Source organism: Aptenodytes patagonicus, chromosome 7 (genome assembly GCF_965638725.1).
Source record: "Aptenodytes patagonicus chromosome 7, bAptPat1.pri.cur, whole genome shotgun sequence".
Classification (NCBI taxonomy): Eukaryota; Metazoa; Chordata; class Aves; order Sphenisciformes; family Spheniscidae; genus Aptenodytes; species Aptenodytes patagonicus.
In genome coordinates, this window is record NC_134955.1 from 11,660,197 (window position 1) to 11,682,711 (window position 22,515).

The following is a 22,515-nucleotide window of genomic DNA, read 5'->3' on the forward strand; positions in this document are numbered from 1 at the left end:
AAAAAAATGCAGCTTTTGGCAATGGCATCTAGCAAAATTTCAGTAGGGGTTCTAGATTTCTACTGCCAGTGATGCAAGTTAGAAGGCAGCATTCATAGCAACTTCAGTGGTTCTTATATTCAATAAATGAAAGTAGAGAGATAATTGCAGTTGCAGAGTTTGAGAGGTTTTCCCTTTTTTTTTTTTTTTTTTTTTTTTAAATTTGTCTCCACTTGGCATAGTAATTGCTATAGTTAGGGTTTTTCTGATTTAGCTGCCTAACTGGAACTCATTAAAACTCCTAAAACATTGGGGGAATTCTTAATGGTGTGTGTGGGGGAAGTGGACAAAGGGAAGGCGCGAGAGGAGGAGATAAAGGATTTTAAGGGAAATCCTCTTCTTTTTGAAGGGAAAGTGAAAACAGAAACTCTAAGCACAATTTCTTTGCCAATTCTGAAACTTTCAATAAGATTTTAGGTGTCAGAACCCTCTTCTCTATAAAGAATTACTTAACATTTAACAATACTACTATACCACATGTTAATCTTGTTGGGAATATTATTCCTACAATAAGTGGGTTACAGTCAAAGATTTATTTGTGCAATAGGAAATAGTGAAATTCATGGTTTCCTACATATATGAGGCTATCAGGCCTTCTATGGTGGGTTATGGAAACCTTCATTGTTAACATTAGAATTAAAAAAAAAGTATATTAAAAAAAAAAATTCTGACCCCCCCAAAGATGTGCCCCTGTGTTTCTGTGTAAGTGGTGGCTGAGGCTGGATCATGAGCTGGGGCCACTAATCCCTGTTGTTCTTAATGAGTGCTCTCAGAATAGCATCCACAAATATGTCAGAATACTGGGTGGTATAATTTATCTGAAATACTTACTATGATCTCTGCAATTTGGGATGTTTCTGCTGGTGTTCCTTCCACCCCTCCATGAAAGCTCACAAACAGAGGGGGAACGTGTCCACTGGTTTAAGATCAGTATGGTCCCTTCGGGTTAACAGGAGTGTGTCAGCCTTAAAAATTGTTGCTTAAGAATTTTACTTTCTCTCTCTGCTGTTCCACAATTTTTTGAAACCTATCCACTAGTGGCATTGATGGGCAATAGTAAATAACACATAAAAGATTCTGTTCATGCCAATATGATGGATTTGCCAAGAGCAATAGTAGTTGCAGCTAGTAGGGGTTTTCTAACATGCCATGATTGCTGTCATAAAATAGCATGCACTCTCCTCCCCCCCCCCCAAAAAAAAAAATCCTTAACAACCCCTACCCTTTTTTACCCCCACCCAATATAGTCAAGGCAAAACCCTTCTAGCTCTGTTCAAATAGTTATGCTCACTGGAGGACTCAAATTTCAAGCAAATTTCACTGCTTTGTTCCTTTGAGTATTCCAGTCTGGACTGAATCTTGGCATAATGTGCACCTGCATGATCCATAAGAGGATCTTTTCCCTTCTCTGATCTTGATGCCACCTCTCTCTCTCTCTCTTATTATTGTAGTTGGTGATTCTTAATTGCTCTCCTGTTTATTAACAAAAGTGGGACTTTTTTTTTCTTCCTTCCTTCAATGAGAGTCTTGCTCTAGGAATTCCCGATCTCTTCTCATGAGCACTCTTTAAACCTCTATAAATACTTTGGGGGTTTGTGCTCTTGCCTGTGGACCTCAGTAAAGCCTTTCTCCGTTGTAGGGATAAATTTTTCCTCAGCACTTCTTGAGATAGGCCCACTTAACAAGGGTTTTGTATATTATCCTACTGCAGCATCAAACTTCAGTGCTCCCTAAATTCCTGTCTAAAATCTGGAGAAGCTTTGCCCTCTTTTTTTCTTTCTTCTAGTTGTAAGCTCTGTCTTAAGGAAGTCTTATTCTTGTGCCCTGATGCCTGTATAACGCTCCTTGTCTAAGTCAATAGCAGAAACTAAACTGAGCTGTTTGAGCCTCTGCTGCCTGAGGGAGAGGAGCCTGCTTTGTTGATCAAAGCAGTAAGCAGGATCATTAATCTCTCTGTGAGGCAATGCCATCATTAGGGAAGGACAGACCAACACACAGACTAGGGAGGGTTTTACCTTAGTTATCTGATCCAGATACCTTGCTTGGCAATCAAGTAACAAGGAATAGGTACGGGGGAACACCCACTGTTTAAGGTGACCCCTTCTGTGAATTGTGAGTGGCTGTATTGCTGTAAGAGAAGTTGTAATTCAGCTCCTTGTCCAATAAGCAAAACAAGGAAATAAACTTTATTTAACCTAATTAAACTCCAGCTGCAGAACAAGATGTATTGAACTTTGTAATGTTCTCCAACACAGAAACAGTGCAAGAACTTTATATCCTATCTGATATGAAAGATATTCTAGTTCTAGTTCATGAAGACGGATATGAATCATGTGGCATCTTTTGTCCTGATTTAGGGTATCCATTAAAGATGGCTTAAAGGTTGAAAGTAAATGTTTCAATTATTTTCTAAAAGCTTCGGTTTTGAGATACAGGAAAGGAGTGGGGTTTTTTTTTTGTGGTGGTTTGGTTTTGAAAGCATGATAGACTTACTACAGTTTCAGAAAGTCTTGTTAATATCCTACAGGATTGTGAACCTACTCTTGGATTAGTTTCTCTCTAAACTGGTCCACAGATTCTTTCCTCTTTATTGCAAACAAGTATGTCCTTTAACTGACTGATTTCTTTTTATTTCATTGTAAGAATGTCAAGCAGTTTAGAAGTAATACAGCATAAATATACAGCATTAAAAGAACCACTTAATTGGAAAAAACTGTAAGTTAGCATGGTGGTAATTGAATCATATTTTGATTTTTTTTTTTTTTTTTTTTAATTAAAATGCCTTTTCCCACAGAAAGGAATGCTTTCTGTGGAAAAGCTTGGGGGGGAAAAAACCAAAACCCAGACCTATTTTTTAGGCAAAGGCTTTAAAATCAGATTTGAGACTAATGCTTTTCATCTTTGTTGAAATTGTCTCAGGGAAGAAATGAATATTTCTCAATGAGCTATTAATTGTGCTGCATGTTGCCTAAAGTTAATGGCTTTAAAGAAATAATGTAGTTATTTTAGTCATATCTGGGTCTCTTTTCTCATTTTTTTTAAAAACTGATTTGAATAAATTAGTATCTCTTAACAGTAGACATAAATTAGTTTTAAATATTTTCTGCTCCCTATTGTCCAAAGTAGTAATATTCTCTAGCCTTTGATCAACAAAGTGGTATTTTGTCTCACTATGACAGTGCTAACGTGTATTGGGTCTGTGTGGCAAGGTTTTGGTATTGGGGGGCTACAGGGGTGGCTTCTGTGAGAAGGTGCTAGAAGGTTCCCCTGTGTCCGATAGAGCCAATGCCAGCTGGCTCCAAGACGGACCCGCCGCTGGCCAAGGCTGAGCCAATCAGTGACGGTGGTAGCGCCTCTGGGATAACATGTTTAAGAAGAGGGGGGAAAAAAGACCAAACCAACCTGCGCAACACCAGCAGCAGTCAGAAGAGAGAGGAGTGAGAATATGTGAGAGAAACAACTCTGCAGACACCAAGGTCAGTGAAGGAGGAGGTGGAGGAGGTGCTCCAGGCGCCAGAGCAGAGATTCCCCTGCAGCCCATGGTGAAGACCATGGTGAGGCAGGCTGTCCCCCTGCAGCTCATGGAGGTTAATGGTGGAGCAGATATCCACCTGCAGCGCGTGGAGGACCCCACGCCGGAGCAGGTGGATGCCCAAAGGAGGCTGTGACCCTGTGGGAAGCCCGCGCTGGAGCAGGCTCCTGGCAGGACCTGTGGACCTGTAGAGAGAGGAGCCCACGCTGGAGCAGGTTTTCTGGCAGGACTTGTGACCCTGTGGGGGACCCACGCTGGAGCAGTTCATGAAGAACTGCAGCCCATGGGAAGGACTCACATTGGAGAAGTTCATGGAGAACTGTCTCCCGTGGGAGGGACCCCACACTGGAGCAGGGGAAGAGTGTGAGGAGTCCTCCCCCTGAGGAGGAAGGAGCAGCAGAAACAATGTGTGATGAACTGACCACAACCCCCGTTCCCTGTCCCCCTGTGCCGCCGAGGGGGAGGAGGTAGAGAAATCGGGAGTGAAGTTGAGCCTGGGAAGAAGGGAGGGGTGGGGGGAAGGTGTTTTAAGATTTAGTTTTTATTTCTCGTTATCCTACTCTGATTTGATTGGCAAGAAATTAAACTAGTTTCCCCAAGTCAAGTCTGTTTTGTCTGTGATGGCAATTGCTGAGTGATCTTCCTGTCCTTATCTTGACCCATGAGCCTTTTGTTATATTTTCTCTCCCCTGTCCAGCTGAGGAGGGGAGTGACAGAGCGGCTTGGTGAGCACCTGGCATCCAGCCAGGGTCAACACACCACATAATGATAAAATTTTGATCTGTTATTGCAGATCTCTGTTATCTGGTATATTGCATATATCCACACGTCAGAGGAGAAAGGATTCTTTCTTTCTTGCTGCTGGATTGATGTATGTTGCCTTATTTAAACAAAACAAAAATAATGAAGCAGTGTTGGTGTTGTAGAGATATTCCTGGGCCCTTTTACCAGACATAAAGAACTGGAAAACATGCTTTAATGAAGGAAGCTTGCGGCACTTTACTTTTACTCCTCCTTTTGCATTTGTCACAGATATTAAGTTGTTTTGCTTTAAGGAAAATAATGAAAAATAACAAGGAAAGTTACTTCCTATAATTCCTAATAACAAAAAATAACAAGGAAAGAAAAAAATTATACAAGTGAGTCCAGGAGGACTGGCTCATTTTTGCCAAAGTTTTCTGAGGGGCTTGGCATTTATATTGCCGTTGAAGATTTAAGGACATTTAACTTCCATGTTCAGACCTTGTAAAAAGGACCTTGCAATTGAACTTTCAAGATGGTAGGGGTATTATAGGATGATGTCAGTTTGACTTTTCTGGAAAATGCAACAAATCTGAGTTGCTAGCACCATAGAAGAAGTATTGCGTCTCACGAGTTCTTCTCTTTGCCACAAACTGGCTTTAAAACATGTTACCAACAGATGTTCCATTACAAAACACCAAAGTCACCTTATTGCTGTATGCTGAGTGTTTTAAGTGCCATTTGATTATCAGAATGGATCAGAATGCACTTACAAGCATGAAAACAGATCTACTGAGAGAAATGGATAATAATGAACTTGTGTTCAGATTCTGAGTAGCAAACAGAAGGTCCTGCTTAATAAAAACCCCAATGATAGTAACTCCCAAATTATGGCTACCTATTTTTCCTATCCTCAAAAATGGCAACTAGAATTATTACTGCTCTTAACAGCTAGCAATGTATTCTGCTGCCTGGCACCACTGAGTTCTGCAGATATTTTACAGAAATATTATCTGACTGATGAGTCATCCTCAGAACACAGCATTTTAATGAAATAATGCTTGGCATGCAATAGATAAATCTAAGTTAAAACTGGTGGAAATTGCTTGAGCTGGGGGAAAAATTACATTGAAACATGATTGGGGTTTTTTTCCCAAGTCTTTTAAAGCAGGAAGTAAAATAAATGAGTATCACCAGAAAATAAACAGCAGATTAGATGCTTCTCTTCACTCCTTCCAGTGGTCCTTCCCTTGAGAGAAAAAACAAAGCATAGAGTTGTATCCTGTGTCACTGGTGAACACTTAATACTAAATGAAAATTTCTATTGCACCTTGTTTTTCCCTTTGCTTACAGGGTGTGTTGTTTTCCTATCTTTTCTCATAATCCTCCACCTTCTGTCTACCCTTTGCTCTTTACTTTCCACTGCAAGAGCTTAAAATGTTCTTTGTATGGGTTGTTTACCGTGCAAATCAGTATGTGAGTCTTGATTCTATATCATCTTGTTCCTAAAGGATTTCAGTTGAGAAGAGAAGTTCAGATGCAGGAGAAGGGCTGTCATCAGTTAGGAAGTTACTAGTAGTGACACTTTACACTACTTTTCCATGGCGTTAGTGACCCACCAAAAATTGACACTAATTCTCAGAGTTAAAAACTTTATTTCTGAGGCGTTTGCAATGGAACCTTTCTAACACCCTTGTGAAAAAACCAGAAGTTTGCTGAAGCAGGCCCTGGGGGGGAAAGCATGAGCCTGTTGTAAATAACATGTAAGCCTTGAGCAGAATTTCTGTCACTAAAATAACTATATTCTTTACAAGCTACAGCAAAGCAGTGTCTGCTGCAAATTCCACACTTCACAAATTGGGATCTATGGTCTATATTGCAGTTCTTTATCAACACCTAGGTAGAAACACCATCCAAGTTGTTCAGCTTTCGTGAATTGTCCTCATCAGATTTTCTAGTCTGTTTAGTAGTTACCACTAAGTAAAAGGCCGACGGCAGGATTCAACTTTGTCTTGTTTTCTTCAGTAGCAGAGAGAGCATTCTTGGCTCTAAACTGGGAATTGGTTTCTATGATTCCTATATAACTGACTTTGGAGTATCTTACAGCTACCTTGCCAGTTGGAAACGCAGCCAGCTTGGACACCTTGTATTCACTAGGGACTTGTCTAAATCGTAAAGCAACAAATTGCATCCTATAACAATAACTACAAAAAAATTAAAGATCTTTTAATGAACAGGACTCAGACTGTTAGCTGATAGAGACTCATGTTCTTTTATGATTTCAACAGATCTATGCTGATTTATTTCAGCTGAAGTTCTTTGCCCTTCTCCCCATTGTGTTGAAAAAGGCTGTTGTGGTTAGCACTGTTTTATGGTTGTGGTTAACCTGAGTTCCTGCTGTGAAAATGGCATTAAACACAACAGTTCTGGCCTATGTTCATTGCTGGTATAATGATATCTGCACCTCAACTTGAAGTTATGTTTAAGATTAGTGAAATTTGTGTTTTAGCACAATGTTGTTTGTAGATGTCACACTACAGTTGCCTGAAGATATATGTCACCTACACTATTCTAGTTGATGGTTGAAGATTTCAGCTCTTCTACTCTGAATGTTTTAGGCAAGAAGCCAATGGAATGTAATCCTATACAGTGAATTGTCTAACAAAACCAAGACCATAAAACTGGGTAGTTGAAAACACACAACTAAGAGGTGCTAAGGAGAAGGAGACATGGTATGACTTAAACAGATCGCACCTCAATCTTAAACCTGTATTATCTTGTAGCTTTTTTGAAACTGTATAGGTTGGCAAACACAAGCAACAGCAGCCTTTAAAGTGTCTGGGTGCCATCTCAGTGGCTGAAAAGTAATTACTTAGATATCCTCTAAGACTTCATAATAAGTAGTTGGCTAGGTTGTTGGATTTCAAAAGTTGTCATTTAATTCATTAAAGCTGTGGCAACCTAAGAGACATTCCTTCAGTTCCTTATGTGGACTATTTTGAGGTAACTAAAACAATTGAATTTTTAAAAATCTCTGAAACTCTTATACGCCTTCCTGTTGTGGACTGATGCTTTCTGATCCCACCTCCTGATTAGTACTACAGATCTAGTGCATAAATTTATACTTCTGAATATCTTTTGCTCATGAAATTTCCGTAGTAAAGTCATCCTGCAATTGACTTTATTCTTTAAACATGTGGTGTTTGGTATTTCAATAACAGGAAGGATTCCAATAGTTGCTTGAGCTCTCACTTTCTGTTCTAGACCCCAGGAGCCAGTAATGTTTTTATGGAAGTTTTCTGTAGGGCAGAAAGGAATTTGGAAGGGACTGTTCCAGCATGTATGAAGCAAATACTATAATGAACAGGAACATAAACTGGGATGCCTACACAGGGAAATTCAGCTGCTTGCTTCTTTAGAAGATCCTGTAGTATTGCTAATTGGTCTAATTGGTGGTAACTTATTCTGTGACTGGACACACTATGAGCTGGCATTAGCAGAGGCAAATAGAAATTCATGCCCTTTCCTGTCTTGAGCTTTATAAAAGTAGGTGGTTTTATAAAACAAAATTATTTTTCTTAGTGTGCAGGCTATTTAAGACCAACAAAGGAATAGTTTGATGTTTTTCTGACATCCAGTATGAATTTGGCAACGAACAAAACGGTGGCTATAATAACAATGTGAGTCCTGTTTAGTTCTGAACTTGATTAGAAAAGACAATACAAGGAAGGGTGAAACCACTTGAGCGCCTTAAAAAAAAAAAAAAAAAAAAAAAAAAAATTATGTTTTCACTTGCCGTCCTCCAGTCAAAAAAGCCCGGGCATTTTTGTAATCCTGTTGTGTGATCATTAGAGTAAAAGCTGTGGGTTAGTGAACTGCTGGATGCCTCTAACAAAATACATTTTGTAGCTTTTATTTAGCCTATGGAAGCTGTGGAGTGTGTGTGTGTTATGCTGATAAAAATTCAAGCTGTAAATTAAGCTGTAAATAATATTACAGTCAATTCTAGGCTCCAGTTGTATCTGAAGCCAGCTTCCAGGCTGGAAATCTTCCAAATTATCTAACAGCATTTTATTTCTACCTGTTGTACCATCAACCCACAGAAGTACAATGAAGCAACGTTCTCCCTTGCTTCAAATATCTCACAATCTTCTCAAGTTGTCATCCAGAGTTTTTGCACAGTTATGGCAATATTTGCAGCTGCATGATAACTTTTCCCTCTAAAATCCTCATTTTGGTTGTTTTCACTCCAACTTTTCAAGCTTACACCTTCAGTGGCACAGTCCTTTTTTTATCTAAGCAAAATCTCAATGAAACTGGTGCTCCTTTTCCTCATGTTACAAGTATTTTCCTTGGCTTTTTTCTTTTTGACCAACTTAGAATTCTTTAGGCTCAAAGAGATACAGTAAGTGTCTATAAAAGTTAATGCTGCTTTATGCTTCAAGCTTGCTTTGATTTGTTAAATCCCTTTGCTAGTGCCTGATTGGTTTTGATTGTCTCAGTAACAGAATTTGTTGATTTATATGGACCATTCAGAGATTTGGTCAAGCCTAGGTCCCTCATGCCTTTCTTCATTTATACAAATAATTCTCACTTATGCTGTGTTTTTCATTTTTGAAACTAATCTCTGATGGGGCTGGAGTCATTATTTTGATGTAAGATCTCCAAATTGGATTGCAGACTTCAGGAAACTTTTCAGTAGGTAGTTACTTTCTCTTCAGCCAGCATTCAAAGGCTATTGTTCCTTTGGCATGTTGGTGCTCTCTGCTGCTAACTGTGCCAGGTATGATGTAGAACGGAAGAGCTGATTTTTCAGGAAGGCAAAGACACTTAAGTTTTAGAAGTAAATGCTAAGATTTTGGTGGTCTAGGTCTGAGTCAAGTAACAATTCAGATCTGTTGAATCAGAATAGTTCATTCATGAACTATTCATGCTTCATGCTTGATCTTCATGCTTGAAACATGAACTTATTTGTGCTTCATCTCAATGTGTTGAAGGATGTTTGTAACCTGTGTTGAACTTCTTAATGTCTGTCTTGTGTCAAACACTGAGATCTTTTGGTTTGTGGCTCCACTAAGGTGTAACAGAAGAAATACTTGCTGTCTGTTCCCAGAGGAATGCAAGTTTTAATTAATGGTATTTTTTTAAGTGCTTTTTAGAGCCACAGATTCTGAAAATGTAAACTAGGAACTTTTATCTTTAAGTGATGCAAGCATACTGAAGCCAATGGTTATAATGGTTTTGGAAGATGCAACTGACACAAGCCTACCCCAGGGTGACTGGCTGAGATAAGGGACTGCATTAAAAATGAACTTTACTGCCATGTTGTAATTCAATACTTCTGCACTTTCAAACAGTTCTAAGATGGAAGGGGGTGAGCTTGATTTGTTATGCCGAAGACCATAGAGCATATGTATTCCACTGAACAAAATGCAAGGAATGTGATTGTTGCACATCAAAGGAGTATGTGCGTGTGACTCAAAACGTATACCATCTGGAATATTGTTCTTTAGTAAGGAAAGAATCTGGTTGGAACTGCATGTGACATTCTTAAAACTTTTTTTTTAATGAATACCAACCTTTCCTTTATTTAAAAAAATAAAAGGGGGGGTTATAAGTTGTCTGAAGTTTATTCTTTGAAATATTCTTTTCAGCAGTTCTAAAATCAGGAGTATTTACTCTAAAATGAAGGAGTAAAGACTTATGTATAAATTTCTGAGTCATATACTGGGTGAGCTGTACTGGCTGGTACTGTACTGGCTGTTGAAATAACTCTTGGCTCTAATCCATTGCTTCCTCGGTGGGCTTCCTTTTGGATTACTTAGATAACTTTTGTACGTGTCTTTTTTTTAAACAAAAAGAAAAGTCTTTTGGAAGTATTAATATGTTGCTTACTTTTGTTAGACATTCTTGCAGCACAGACCAGTGTGATATTCCAGGCCCAATCAAATAAAAACTTCCATCTCCTCTCATACTGTGAGAGTTGTTATAATACCAAGCTGGACTGAAATCTTTCTTGTTATGGAGTCAGTTTTGTTTAAAAGTGGCACAAGGGCTTTTTTGTTTGTTTCAGAGTTGTTGTCATTGTGGGGTTTTTATGCAGTGAATGGATCAGAGAAGAGTTTACTCCTGGACATCATCAAATCCTTTAAAAAACAAAAACAAACAAAAACACACCCAAAACTGAAGACTTTTTCATCTACCTAAAAAAGATAATGAATTACTAACGTACTCTAGGTATTTTAATGTAAATTGTTGGTTTGCTTAAGCTGTGGCTGCAGTACCTGATGAAAGAAGGTGTTATCCAGAAAATTGTTTCAACAGTCTCAAATTGTAGAATCCATGTTTTAGCTGAATTACATGCTTGGATGTGAATTTGGCAAAAGAACATCAACAGAGGGTCTTGTGCATTTACTCTAACCACTGGCTGAAGGACAGCTGGCCAAAACTCATCTTTAAAAAGACTAGGATAATGTTGATTGGGAAATGGAAGAATTAAACCAACTGATTTCACCAGCATTGTCCTTCAAGGGTGTCTGTCCTACCTAGCATTAAACCAGTAAAGCAGAATCATCCAGATTCTTTATAATTTCTGGCTGAACAATAAACTGAGCCTACAGAAGTCATCAATTCAGATTAAAAAGGACAATTACTTTAGTGTTCCATTCTCTCTGATCTCCATTTTGAGTTTTCAGTCACTTCTGAGGTTGTACCCCTTAACTCAATAGTGGTTTTTATTACCTGTCTTTACTCTGACATAATGCTCTTGAATGCCTCAGTGTCCATTCCTCTGAAATAAAATGAAGCTCCAAGTCTCCAGAAAGAAAAAATTCCTTATAAGAAGCCTAAAAATCTGCAATACTCCTTTTCCTCCTATTCCTGTAAGACAGAAGGTGATTATTTCTTCTAAATTCTATCTGAATAGCTCTCTTATGAGCAATTGAAGGAAGTCACTTTCCACCTATTTACTGAATTTTTTGGAAACATCAGAAAACATATGGATAATGGTGATACAGTTGGTGCTGGATTTAGTTGGTACTTGGGCTGCAAAGCCTTCCTTGGCATTTGCTCTCCAAAGGCTCTTGATACCAATTATGCATAAGAAGAAGCTCCATTCATGCATTAAAAACTGATTAAGACAGAAAGAACAAAGAATAGGAAAAAAATCATTAGTTTCTGAAAAGAAGACAGTCATGAGTAGGGGAGGTTGGGATCTGCATTGTTCAGCCTACGTAGACATGATCAGAAAAGCATGTAAATAGTGAAGATACTATATTCACTGTAGTAATTTCTAAAGCTAACTGCAGAATTGGAGAAGCCATGACCCTGCATGACAAGTTTGATGAAATAGCAAATGTGAGGTAGCCTACACAACAAAACTACATCTAGTTTATTACTGGGCTTTATATTTATGTAACTGAGGAGGAGATCTTTGTGACTAGTTTGCTGAGGTTAACTTGAGGCTTGGTGACAGTCGAGAAGGCTAACAGTGTTAGGAATTATAAAGGAAGGAGCTGAGAACAAGATATACAGCGTATGAAATGATGCATCAATCTGGGCTGCCATGTCATCCCATCTCAAAAAGAAAAAAAAAATGGTGAAAGCAGAAAAGGACAAAAAGTAATTGAAGTATGGAGTTCCTTTCATGTGAGAAGAGACTGCATATATGAGACTCAGATTGGCCAAGAGCCATTTAAGAAGGAATATGATAGGCCTATACAATCACAGATGGAAAGATGACTGCAAAGTGATTGTCCACATTTCCTTGGAATATGAGAAAGTACAGGTTCAAAAAGGGATTAATTTGTGAATTTATAATTGCTTACATAGTGTAAGCAATTGCTTGGTTGCAACCTCTGACACAAAAAGTCTTTAAGTCATTAAACGTGCATCATTTTGCATTTGCAAAGCCTGGCAAAAGGACTATTCTTGTCCCTAAATGTTCAGAGCTAGACAGTATTTGGAAATAGGATATTCAGCTACATCAGTTTTTGGTTGACATAGTACAACGATTTGTATTATTGTAGTTAAAGATAGAAAAAACAGCACTGACAACTGGGTTGAGAAAGCCAAGATTTTTAGATATCACAAATGATTTCATGTTTACTAATTTTTTGCTTCTGAACATAAAAAGATTAAGTGATTGAGTGGGCCACAATCTCTGGAGATCTGTTTCAAATGTATCCAAGGTTTAACACCCAAAAATGAAGATACTTGAAGTTGCTTAGGGACAGGTTTGTCATTGGGGGGCTGGGGGTAGACACAGGACAGCTTTGAAAAGAACAGAACATAATGCTTCTCTGAGTAACTGTAGATGTGCCACTTGCAAAGGACCATATGTTGTATCTTTTACTCATACTGGTGAATTTCTGGTCACACATGATTCACTTGAGATGGATTAACTGAGAGTTTTGCGTCAAATAAATTGTGCAGTGTAATGCTGCCAGAAAAAATAAATCATAGCAGTGCATAAAAGGAACTAATAAAACAGCATAGCAGAGATCAATTAAAGTATAAAGTGATTTTTAGATGTTTTGGATAGAATTACATTTTGGAAGGACAAATGGACAAGATAAGCCTGGCAAACACTGAGAATGGAAAATGCCATCTGGAAACAAAAAATACAGACATAAATTTTATAGCAACTGTATAAGGGGGATGACAAATGTCTTCTAAGGTGTGAATCTGGTGATGAAGGAGAAGACAACCTATGTTGTCTTCTTCTAGGAGAATGCACCTATGTGCCCCTATCTCTTGCAGGTTCCTTTTGTACATAAGTTTCTATTAGATGTTTTAATGTTGCTGCTAGCATGTTCCCTTTGCATGATGTGTTTTCTCATTGCTTTATGTGCAGTGAGAGCTCAATCCAGAAGACAAGATCCAGTTCAGTTTTCAACTTGAACAGTACACACATACGCACTCTCTCTCTCGTTTCTGTATCTTCTGTATTGTTTCATTTCTTCTTTTCAGTGAAAGGTAAATGATTTTGAAATGATGCTTCATGGATGTTAGTTATCCAAATGCCACTGAATGTCTGTGAGTTGGGCACTGCATTACCTTTCCTCCTTAGGAGACTGCCGTATGGTGATATGGGGCTGAATTTCACTGTGGTTGATGCTTTGCTGAGCAGTCTTTGCCAAGCAGTGAAAAATGAGGAGTTGTGCATAACCTAAATTAAATGATGATTCATTAAAATGTCATAAAGGGTGATGTGTAGCAGAACTAGTGTAAACTTAAAAGTGGTTATTTTAAAATGAGGGATAGGAAAGATGACAGGGAATAACAGAAAAGGCAGAGAGCAGATATGGACCCAAAGAAGGTGAGAGAGAGAGAGAGAGTAAGAGTAGTGGGGAAGAGAGAAAATGCCAGAGGAATAAAGATCATGATAATGTATCCCAGCATAACAAGGAAAAAGCAATCTTTATTTTTCTCGTCTTCCTTTACCCCACTTTTCATCCATTCAGCTTTTTTACCTATTCCCCCCCCCTTTTTTTTATTCAGTTCATGTTCATTATCTACAACATCCATATAACAAATCACTTGCTTCAAAACCCAACTCCAGAATATGCAAAGGCATCTCTGCAATACCTGCATATGTCTTTTTATGATTTAGTAAAAGTTTTAAGATTGGTTTAAATTTAGTGAGAGAGATGACTAGGGACAATAGATACCAAAGATCATCAGATCACTTCCCTGGGGACTGAACTCATGACCTTTACCTTCAAAATACAGAAAGCTACCTCTTTTGGGGAGCTAAAAAAACAGCTTCAGAACTTGAGCTGTTTGGAAGAGCTCATCTGCAGAAGGAATAATCTCGGCTCAAGAGACAGTTTTTGATTCATGTGTGGGCAGACCTGGACATCAGAGCTTCAAAAAAATTACCTACTCGGGGTAATTCAGACTTTTCTACATGAATTTGGTCATCTCTCTCCACAGTGTAAAATGCTGTGTTGCTTCTTGAGTGCCTTTGGAATTTTTTATCATCTTTCCAAACAAAAGATTTGATCGTCGTGGGTGAGAGGGAAGGAATAATAGAAGAAAATCTACTCAGACTAGATAACAATGAAGATTATATCTCTACAAACTAATAGGATTTCAGCTAAGAATCTGGATAGAATGCAATCAAAATAATGTTAAAAAGTTAAGCTTTTCCATTGATTTCTAACAAGGTGTAAGAAACCTGTTATTGTAAAATGGGACGTAAATACTGTTGGTTCTGATGTTTCGCTACTGCTTTCTTCGAGGACCCTATTACTACTAAAAATGTTTCAGCCCACATCAAAATGCACCAATAAAAATGTAGTTCTTAAATATATCTTTCCATCATTTCCCTTCCCTGAACTGTAATGATAGGTAAGAAATACTAATTGAATTACTTTCCTTACAAAACACGTTAATGCAAGATAAGTGGCGGGCTGTATTTACTAGGTTATGAAGTTAGTATTTCCTCAGCAATGGTTGAAATGGTGTCTTATTACAGTAGTGTAGTTCGGGGCAATTCATATTGAAGCCTGTGATACATACAAATTTTAAGAAATTATTTTTTTCATTATCTAGAGTGAAACAGGTGAAATAATTTGCATAGCATGACATAGCAGATCAGTGTCAGGACAAGGATAAAATCAGACACCTAGTTTAATGACCTGCCCAGTAGATTGTACTGTCTTAAGCTTAAACACCTGAAGTAGAACTTTCAAAAACACCACTGTGATTTAAGAGAACAAATTTCACAGACCTTGTGCTCCCCTGTAATTTAAATGTTCAAAAAAAGGACCATTTAGGGGTTTTATAACTTAATTTTCTCCCCGACTATAATGTGAGGCTGGCAGTATGTCTGTTCTCCTATTGCTCCTTTTCCTGTTTTTGTTCCAATTAAATTGTAAAAGTGGACTGCTTATGTATAATACCTTGCACAAAGGGGTCTCATCTGGACTGTAATACTATACAATAAATCAAAATGACAAACCCAACCAATTTCTAAACGGCATACACTTTGGATACCTCCAACTTTGTATAAACTCGTAAAAGAAGACATCTAAAGAGACCAGTCGAGAATATTACTACCAGAGACATGAAAGCAAGCGTATTTTTCATGTATTAAAGCATCTGGAGGTTTTGCTATGAAGTCAAAACAGAGTTTTAACACTAGTTTCAGTAAAATCAAGGCTCAAATGAGGAGACAGGGAATTACTGTTCTGCTGTTGAGGAGTGCAGCTTTGGTAGTAGGTGAATGTAGGTATAAATGAAATTATATTTTAAACATGATCAGAAAACTTGGGAGCATACGGGCTAATGAACTATTAATAGTTACTGTAATAAAAGGTTAATCAATTATGTGCTGTTATAAGCAACCCATTAGGGCTGTGAGACACATTAGCCATCTTTTTTCAAACCTTTATGTCACTTATGGATGTGCTGACAGTCATTAGTAACAAGTACTGTTCATATTTGTTTATAAAAGTGGTTAGTTGTTTGTTAATATTTTATAAACTTCCATGGAAAATGGGACTTATTAATGGTTGTTATTTGTCCCTTTTCTGGATTGATTTCAGATAAGTTTTGCTTTAAATTGAGAAGTCCAAGGCTAAGTCCTGGATTCTGCCTAAATTGCCAGGGCTGAAGAATTTGTATTTTGTGACTGCAGGCAGAGTTTACAAAGATTAAAGCAAGGGTAGCTAACACTATTATTGAAGACTTCAGTGATAGGCACTTACTGCTGTAGGTTGCTACCAGATGCGAAGCTGTAACACTAAAGTACAAAGATAGGAAATAGGGAAATAAATGATGCTGTAGACAAATGTTCACTGCAGACCAAGCAGGATAATTGATTTATGTGATGGAGCTGTACTAGTATATTCTGTCAATATTTTGTCTTTTATAAAGCTTGAAATTGTTCATTGACTGGGTTGTCTAGCAAACTTCCCTGTATTATTAAAAATATTTTTTTCTTAAAATATAAATGTATACTCTTTGTCCCATTCAAATACCTTGTGTTATATTCCCTAATTTCCAAATGAGTTCTGTTGGGCTAGGCTCCTTTAGTGTATCACTGGGGAAGTACTTATAAATTGGCCAAAATTTCAGTTAGTTTTCAGAGGCTTAGAGGACTGAGGAGGCAGTTTTGTTTTTTGAGCTTCATTGGCAGAGTTTACTGCAGTTTCTGTTGGTGCTGTTTTTGTATGTGTTTGAGTATCCATAGTTTTTACTGTTTCTATGGAGTACTAACTGATGGAAGGGAAGAAGTCATTCTGCCTTTTGGCAGGACAGTTGCCTGCCTTCTCTCTTGAATACTGGGTCTCCCTTATAAATCATTTAAAAATAGCAACCCCAAACCCTAAGGCAAATCATCTACTTTTACTTCTATTACGATATTGAAATGTGCATTCAGGATATGGCAGGGTTTGAACACTCACACGTGTATGCTTCAGAGTAGTAAGTCCCGGTATCTGTTGTGCTTTCTGCACACAGGCAGGATAACCCTAGCGTAATCATCAGTTGTGGAGGGTGACTGCATACTACAATATGATGCACAGCATTTGTTTCTTCTTGCTTTCACTGGATAATAAGTACTTAAAATAATTTTAGTATGTTAACTAACAGGTGCCTCATTGTTCCTAATACCGGTCATGCTAATGTTACATTTCTGTGTTGAGACTATCAAAAGAAAACGATCTCATTTAGTACAAAAGTCCGTATCTCATAGGAATGGAAGAGATTCATCTGTTGTGTACCTTCTCTCAAATCAGTGTGATTTCATATTGAGAGGAATTTGCCGCCTTAGTGTGTTTCCAAAAGCGTATGTAAAATGTGAGGTGAAGAGAGGAAAGCAGCGTGGATATGCTCAACTAAATTGTGAGTTACTGACACTGTCCCCGATACTGAAGCTAATTCTGGACAGGGTATCCTCTGTCCGCTATTCCTGTGGAAGTGAGGGAGGCAACGGAGGGATACTGGGGCTTGCCGGTGTAGATGCAAGCAACAATTAGCTATTAATGATATAACCTCCCCGGGAAGGGGGCACGCGAACAGGCTAACAGACAAACACATTGTAACGGTGGGTGGGTGGTCGCTGGGTATCTGGAGCTGTGGAACCGATAGCTCCGATGAGCCGAAGGCACGTCTCCGGTTTCACCCCCTCCAGGCAAATGGATGGATGACTTTCTGTGTGAGCGTGTATCTTGATGATACCGGCTGCTCTCTCCAGCCAAGCAGCAGAGCGTTCACCTCGCAGCAAACGGCAGCTGGCTGCTGCTTCTTCCTATCCAGGCTGGAAATTCTTTGCAGCCAGCTACAGAAATAGCAGGGAGGCCGCCGTCCCCGCCCTCCCGCCCCGGCTTGCAGCACGGCGGAGGGGCCCCAACGCCCCTCTGTGTCTGCCTGTGTGTGTGCGAGGAGCAGGTGGGCCCCGCGGTAACCCCGCCCCGCGCGGGTCCCCGTCGGCCATACGGTGATGGCCGCAACCTCCGTGCCAGAGCAGGCTCTTTATTGGAGCAGGGGGCTGTCAATCCGCGGCCGAGCAAGCCCCACTCTCCGGCAAGCTGCTCCCAAGGTCTGATTCGGGAGCTGTGGCCGGTTGCGATGGGAAGCGGCGTCGGAGGGAACAAAGTTTGCAACACTTGGGCACTTGGCTGCTCGCGTCCTTGATGCCCGTGGCAGGAGCCGGTGCCTAAAAGCAGCGGGCAGCCAGGCGGCTGGCACGCCTTGCTGCTCTGCTGTCGGCACTGCTATCGCAAAGTTTCAGCTATTTTAATGTACTAAAACCCAGGATTCTAATTATCAGCCCTCCCCACCCCCACCTCTCCTTCTAGGTAGGCGACAAATATTTTTATTCTGTGGATTAGAGAACTTTTTGCATGGAAATTTACTGACTTCTGAGTGGTCTCCGTTTCGGGGGAAGGGGGGGGGGGAAGGATTTATTTTCATCGCAGTTTATTTTTGTTTTCTGGATCACAGGATTTTTGGAGCTATATGGAGGGATCTCAGGATGGTGTGCACCAGGAAAACCAAAACTTTAGTGTCCACTTGCGTGATTTTGAGTGGAATGACTAACATCGTCTGCCTGCTGTACGTGGGCTGGGTCACCAACTACATTGCCAGTGTTTATGTGAAAGTGCAGGAGCCGATCTCAGAAAAAAAGTTAGAGGAAGACAAAGGGGACACTTTAAGGATTATAGAAAGGCTGGATCATTTGGAAAATGTCATCAAGCAGCACATCCAAGGTACCACCTTACCCCCCGCTTGCTTTCCCACCCCGCCGCTTGCCGCGTGCAGTCTCCATCCCCTCCCGCCGCGTTTGTTGTCTGTGCGTGTGACATTTGTATCGCGATCGGGGAGAGCCATTCCTCAGCCCGGGAGAGCCGGGGGCCGCGCGGAGGCTGCCGTGCGTGTGGGAGCCCCCGGCGGTCCCCTCCCGGTGCCTGGCGAGAGGAGCGGCAGAGGCGGGCGGGGGGGGGGGAGGGGACGGGGACGACTTGCTCCGCTCCTCTCCCTCCTCCCGGGTCGGCCTCCGCACGGAGCGGCGAGCCGGGGCCGCCGCCTGCGGGGGGTCGCCCCCACCCCGCGGAGAGTGGGCCGTGGGCGCCGGGGCGGCAGCGTGCGGCGGGGGCTCGGTGCCGCGGCGAGCCGGGCGGCGGAGGGCTCCGGGGCGGCTCGGCCCGGGCGCTGGGCAGCGGCGGCAGCCCCGCCGGGCTGGGCTCGGCCTGGTGCTGTAATAAACCTGACCTCAGCTCCGTGCCTGTCTGTGTGTTGCTAAAGTAGGGGGTCGGTGGGGAGGGCTCGGCGCGGAGGGCAGGGAAGCCTCTTCCCATCTTGCTGGTATCGTCATTGTTGTTTTTCTTTTCCAAAATGGATTGCTGCGAGGGGAATTTTTTTTTCTCCTCCCCCTGTAAACCTGGCTCTGCTAATCCGTGCTGAGAGTCTCTGTGTGTCCGGGTGTGCTCAAGGTTTTCCCTTAGTGCTGCTGTAGTGCTGGGAGCCACTTGGGATTGTAACTGGGACAATCTCTCATTTGTGTGATGCCTTTTTAATTTGATCTCCTTTTAATGGGAGCTCTGGGAGAAGGGTTGAAGTGGGCAAGCGGTGGGGGAGAATATGATTATTTCCTGGGAGTTTGGGATTTTACATGACTTTGCTTTACTGGGTGATCTTTAGTGTCTTCCTTTATATCTGCATGGCATCATACAGTCGTTCCCTCAGTCTGCTAAGTGGGTCGGATAGTATGGAGGCTGAGGGTGGGGGTAGGTGAGAGCTCTTACAAAATCTAGACGGACCATCTTTTTCTCTGCTTCTGCATAACCTCTACTGAATGTTCAAATCCCAATTCTAGCCTCTCCTAAATCTGAAAAGGGAGAGCAAACCATCTGGAAAGGATACCTATCACCAGTGCACAAAATCTCGCCTGCTTCCAGACAGCTGTGGCCAACTGGTCTTCTGGGAATATAAAGAAAGGTGGAGCAGGCAGGGTGGCAAATCCCATATGAATTGGGCTTCCCCTGCTTGTCAGTACTCGTAAGTTTGCAGCACTATTAAAGCCCAGCTACTTTGCTGTGACTTGTATTAATATTTTTAAAAATATGACACATCACCATTCAGTTTGTATATGCCTTCATTTCTCAGGTAGTCTTGTCATCTTGGGTAAATTAGTAAAATACTACTTTTCTTCTGGAGGATGAGCTCCTGCAAGTTCTAACTTCTGTCATGCAGTCCTTAAGTTTTTCTCGATTCCTGAAATGGATTTTAAAAAGGAAATATATTCTTGTCTGTGTGCCAGTGGAGTGCACTGTGGAAGCATGTATGAAGGCAGGGATTTTTTTAAAAGGCGCTGTTAAGAGTTAGATGAAATTAATTGACTTTCCATATGAGGTTGGAGTGTAACTCCTTCAGTTTTGTTTGTGTGAAGCTCCAGTACTCATTTCTTTTCAAGGAAAATAACAATGTCCGTATCGGCATGTTCCTTTTGTCAGTGGTTCTTCTCAGAGTAATAGAGAAAGGTATACATAAATCAGGGGAGAGTGTAGCATGGATTAGAGCATAAACTTACTTTGTGACTTTTTGTGACTATGCATAAGCCAAACCAGAAGATACTTTCCTTAAATAACATTTGTATGAAAGTTGAAGAGAGTCTTCTGAAAAGAATTAAGTGAACAGTTTGGTAATAAGTACTAAAATATATTTTTGGGAAAAATGTAAAATTTACAAAGTTCTCATACCTTATGAAACCACTTCATAAATAAATAAAATAAAAATCACACATCATTATCCGTAAGTGGATTTTCTGTACTTTTATTTGCCAAATCGTCATAACTGGGGTTCCCAAGGAATTTCTGTGTCAGAGATTGCAGAATAAGATGTTATTTTAATCAGGTTTTGCTTAGCACTGTGAGATGCCATGAATTCTGGGTCATGGTGCAAAACTCACTGAAGTCACTGGAAGGAATATCCCAAGCTTTACTGGGTTTGGGATGAGCTTGATGGTCATCTTTAAGAAATTGTAAGTTTGAGATTCATTGCTATAAATCAGATAAACCAGCTGCCATAATGGTTCCAGACTAGGTTATAAAGGTTATCTGTAGTTTGCTATTAAACTTTTCCTTGGACCACTTCTTTTTTTATGTTGGAGAGAGGTGTCAGTAGCTCAGATTTCTGCAGTGCTGATCCGGCATGAAATTAGCACGGGTAATAGAATTGCATTCCATAGGATATCTTGCAAATACCAGAGAGCTCTTAACTGCTGCATTTTACACATGGGGCTATGCTAATATTTCATTTTAATTTGTTTTATGATTGAATTGTTTAATTAGATGCCATCTGGGAATTCCTTTAGCGTATAAATTGCAGCCTTGTAATACTTTATCAAATGTCCTGGAAATGAGAAGGAATGAGGTGCCTTAATATAAAATGCTTCTTTATGTATCTTTAAAAAGACATTTTCATGGCAAGAGAAGTATCAGACTGAACAGAGATTTCCAGATAAGAGAAGTTCAGATAGAATGAAAGTGTGCATGTCTTGTGTTTGAAAAGAACAGCGTGGAAAGGGAAATACTGGTACTGCTATTGGCCAAGAAGGGAAAAGTTTGAATGCACAAGTATGTACCTGCCATATTGCACATCTTACACTGCTGTGTATCCACACTTCTGCAAATGTTGAAGGATAATCATTTCTCTGCACACATTTTCTGGGTGCTGGAAATGGAAGAGCATGTGTGTCTGCTCTGCCTGTATGGTACTTCCCTGCTTCCTTCTTTCCTCATTATGTGTTAATTTATGTCGTGTAGCCTATGGGTGTGCTGTGTAGGAGTCATGCATCTGTATACTGATGTCTGTGGTAGGCAGTCTGGGGCAGGACTGGCAGCATTGAAGTCTAGCTGGGCAATATGGACCACAGAAAGAAGTATTTTGTGGAGTGGAAGCATGATGCTGGAACTTGAGCTTAAGCCTGGGAATCATGAATTCTTGGCTTGTGGCCTGCCACAGTTTACAAGATGGTTTTTGGTCAAATCACGTTACTTTTTTACAATGATGATGACCTGCATGCTTTTCTGTGGCAGTGTGTTGTGGTGATTGTGGTGTTAATTACATCTGAATGGTACCCAGCTAGTACTAAAGAGATTCTCCCCCTCCCACCCCCCCACCCCCACCCCCAATCTTTAGTAGGAGGCATACGTTTTACGCTAGCAGGCAACCCACTGAGAGGAACTTTTAGTTTCTACTTCCTTTCGAGTTTACAAACAAGATGGTGTATTTTTTGAGATGAATTGTGTGTGTGTGTGTTTTTATGTGTGTGGAAGAAATGAGGAAAAGACCAGATGGATAGTTTTATGCAAAATGCAGTCCTTTTTTATGTCTAACAAAGGTGTGTGGCACATGTATAATCTAGTACTATTGAGCTTTACTACCAGAAAGTATACTTTAAAGAGCTAAGGTTAATGAATATTGTGTTAAATGAAATGTCTGTGGTTCCAACCTAGGATTTGAAATCAGTTTTTCTCAATTTTATTTGAAAACAGTATGTTCTGTTGAGTTCACAAGGAACATACTGGTTCAAAAAAACTCAAACACTCTCATTTTATTAAAATCAATACAAGAGTGCTTCAGACAGATCACAACACATCGTTCATCTTAATAATGCATCATGCATTGGCTCTGTCACTAAAGAACTGCCCTAAGTTGCATGTGCAGTTGGAAGATCATGTGAGCAGGCAGGC

The 22,515-nt window shown here is 40.2% G+C and overlaps 1 protein-coding gene across 5 annotated transcripts in view; it reads left to right on the forward strand.

Annotated features, from left to right (window-relative positions):
- GALNT18 (polypeptide N-acetylgalactosaminyltransferase 18) overlaps positions 1-22,515 on the forward strand; it is a 362,119-nt gene that overhangs the window by 87,115 nt on the left and 252,489 nt on the right. For 4 of the 5 annotated variants that reach the window (XM_076343982.1, XM_076343981.1, XM_076343980.1 and 1 more), the window contains exon 3: positions 18,266-18,531. In XM_076343982.1, coding sequence (XP_076200097.1) covers positions 18,266-18,531 — 266 coding nt within the window. Of the gene's footprint in view, positions 1-17,822; positions 18,121-18,265; positions 18,532-22,515 lie in introns of those variants that run through there. The other variant, XM_076343979.1, reaches the window with a different exon arrangement.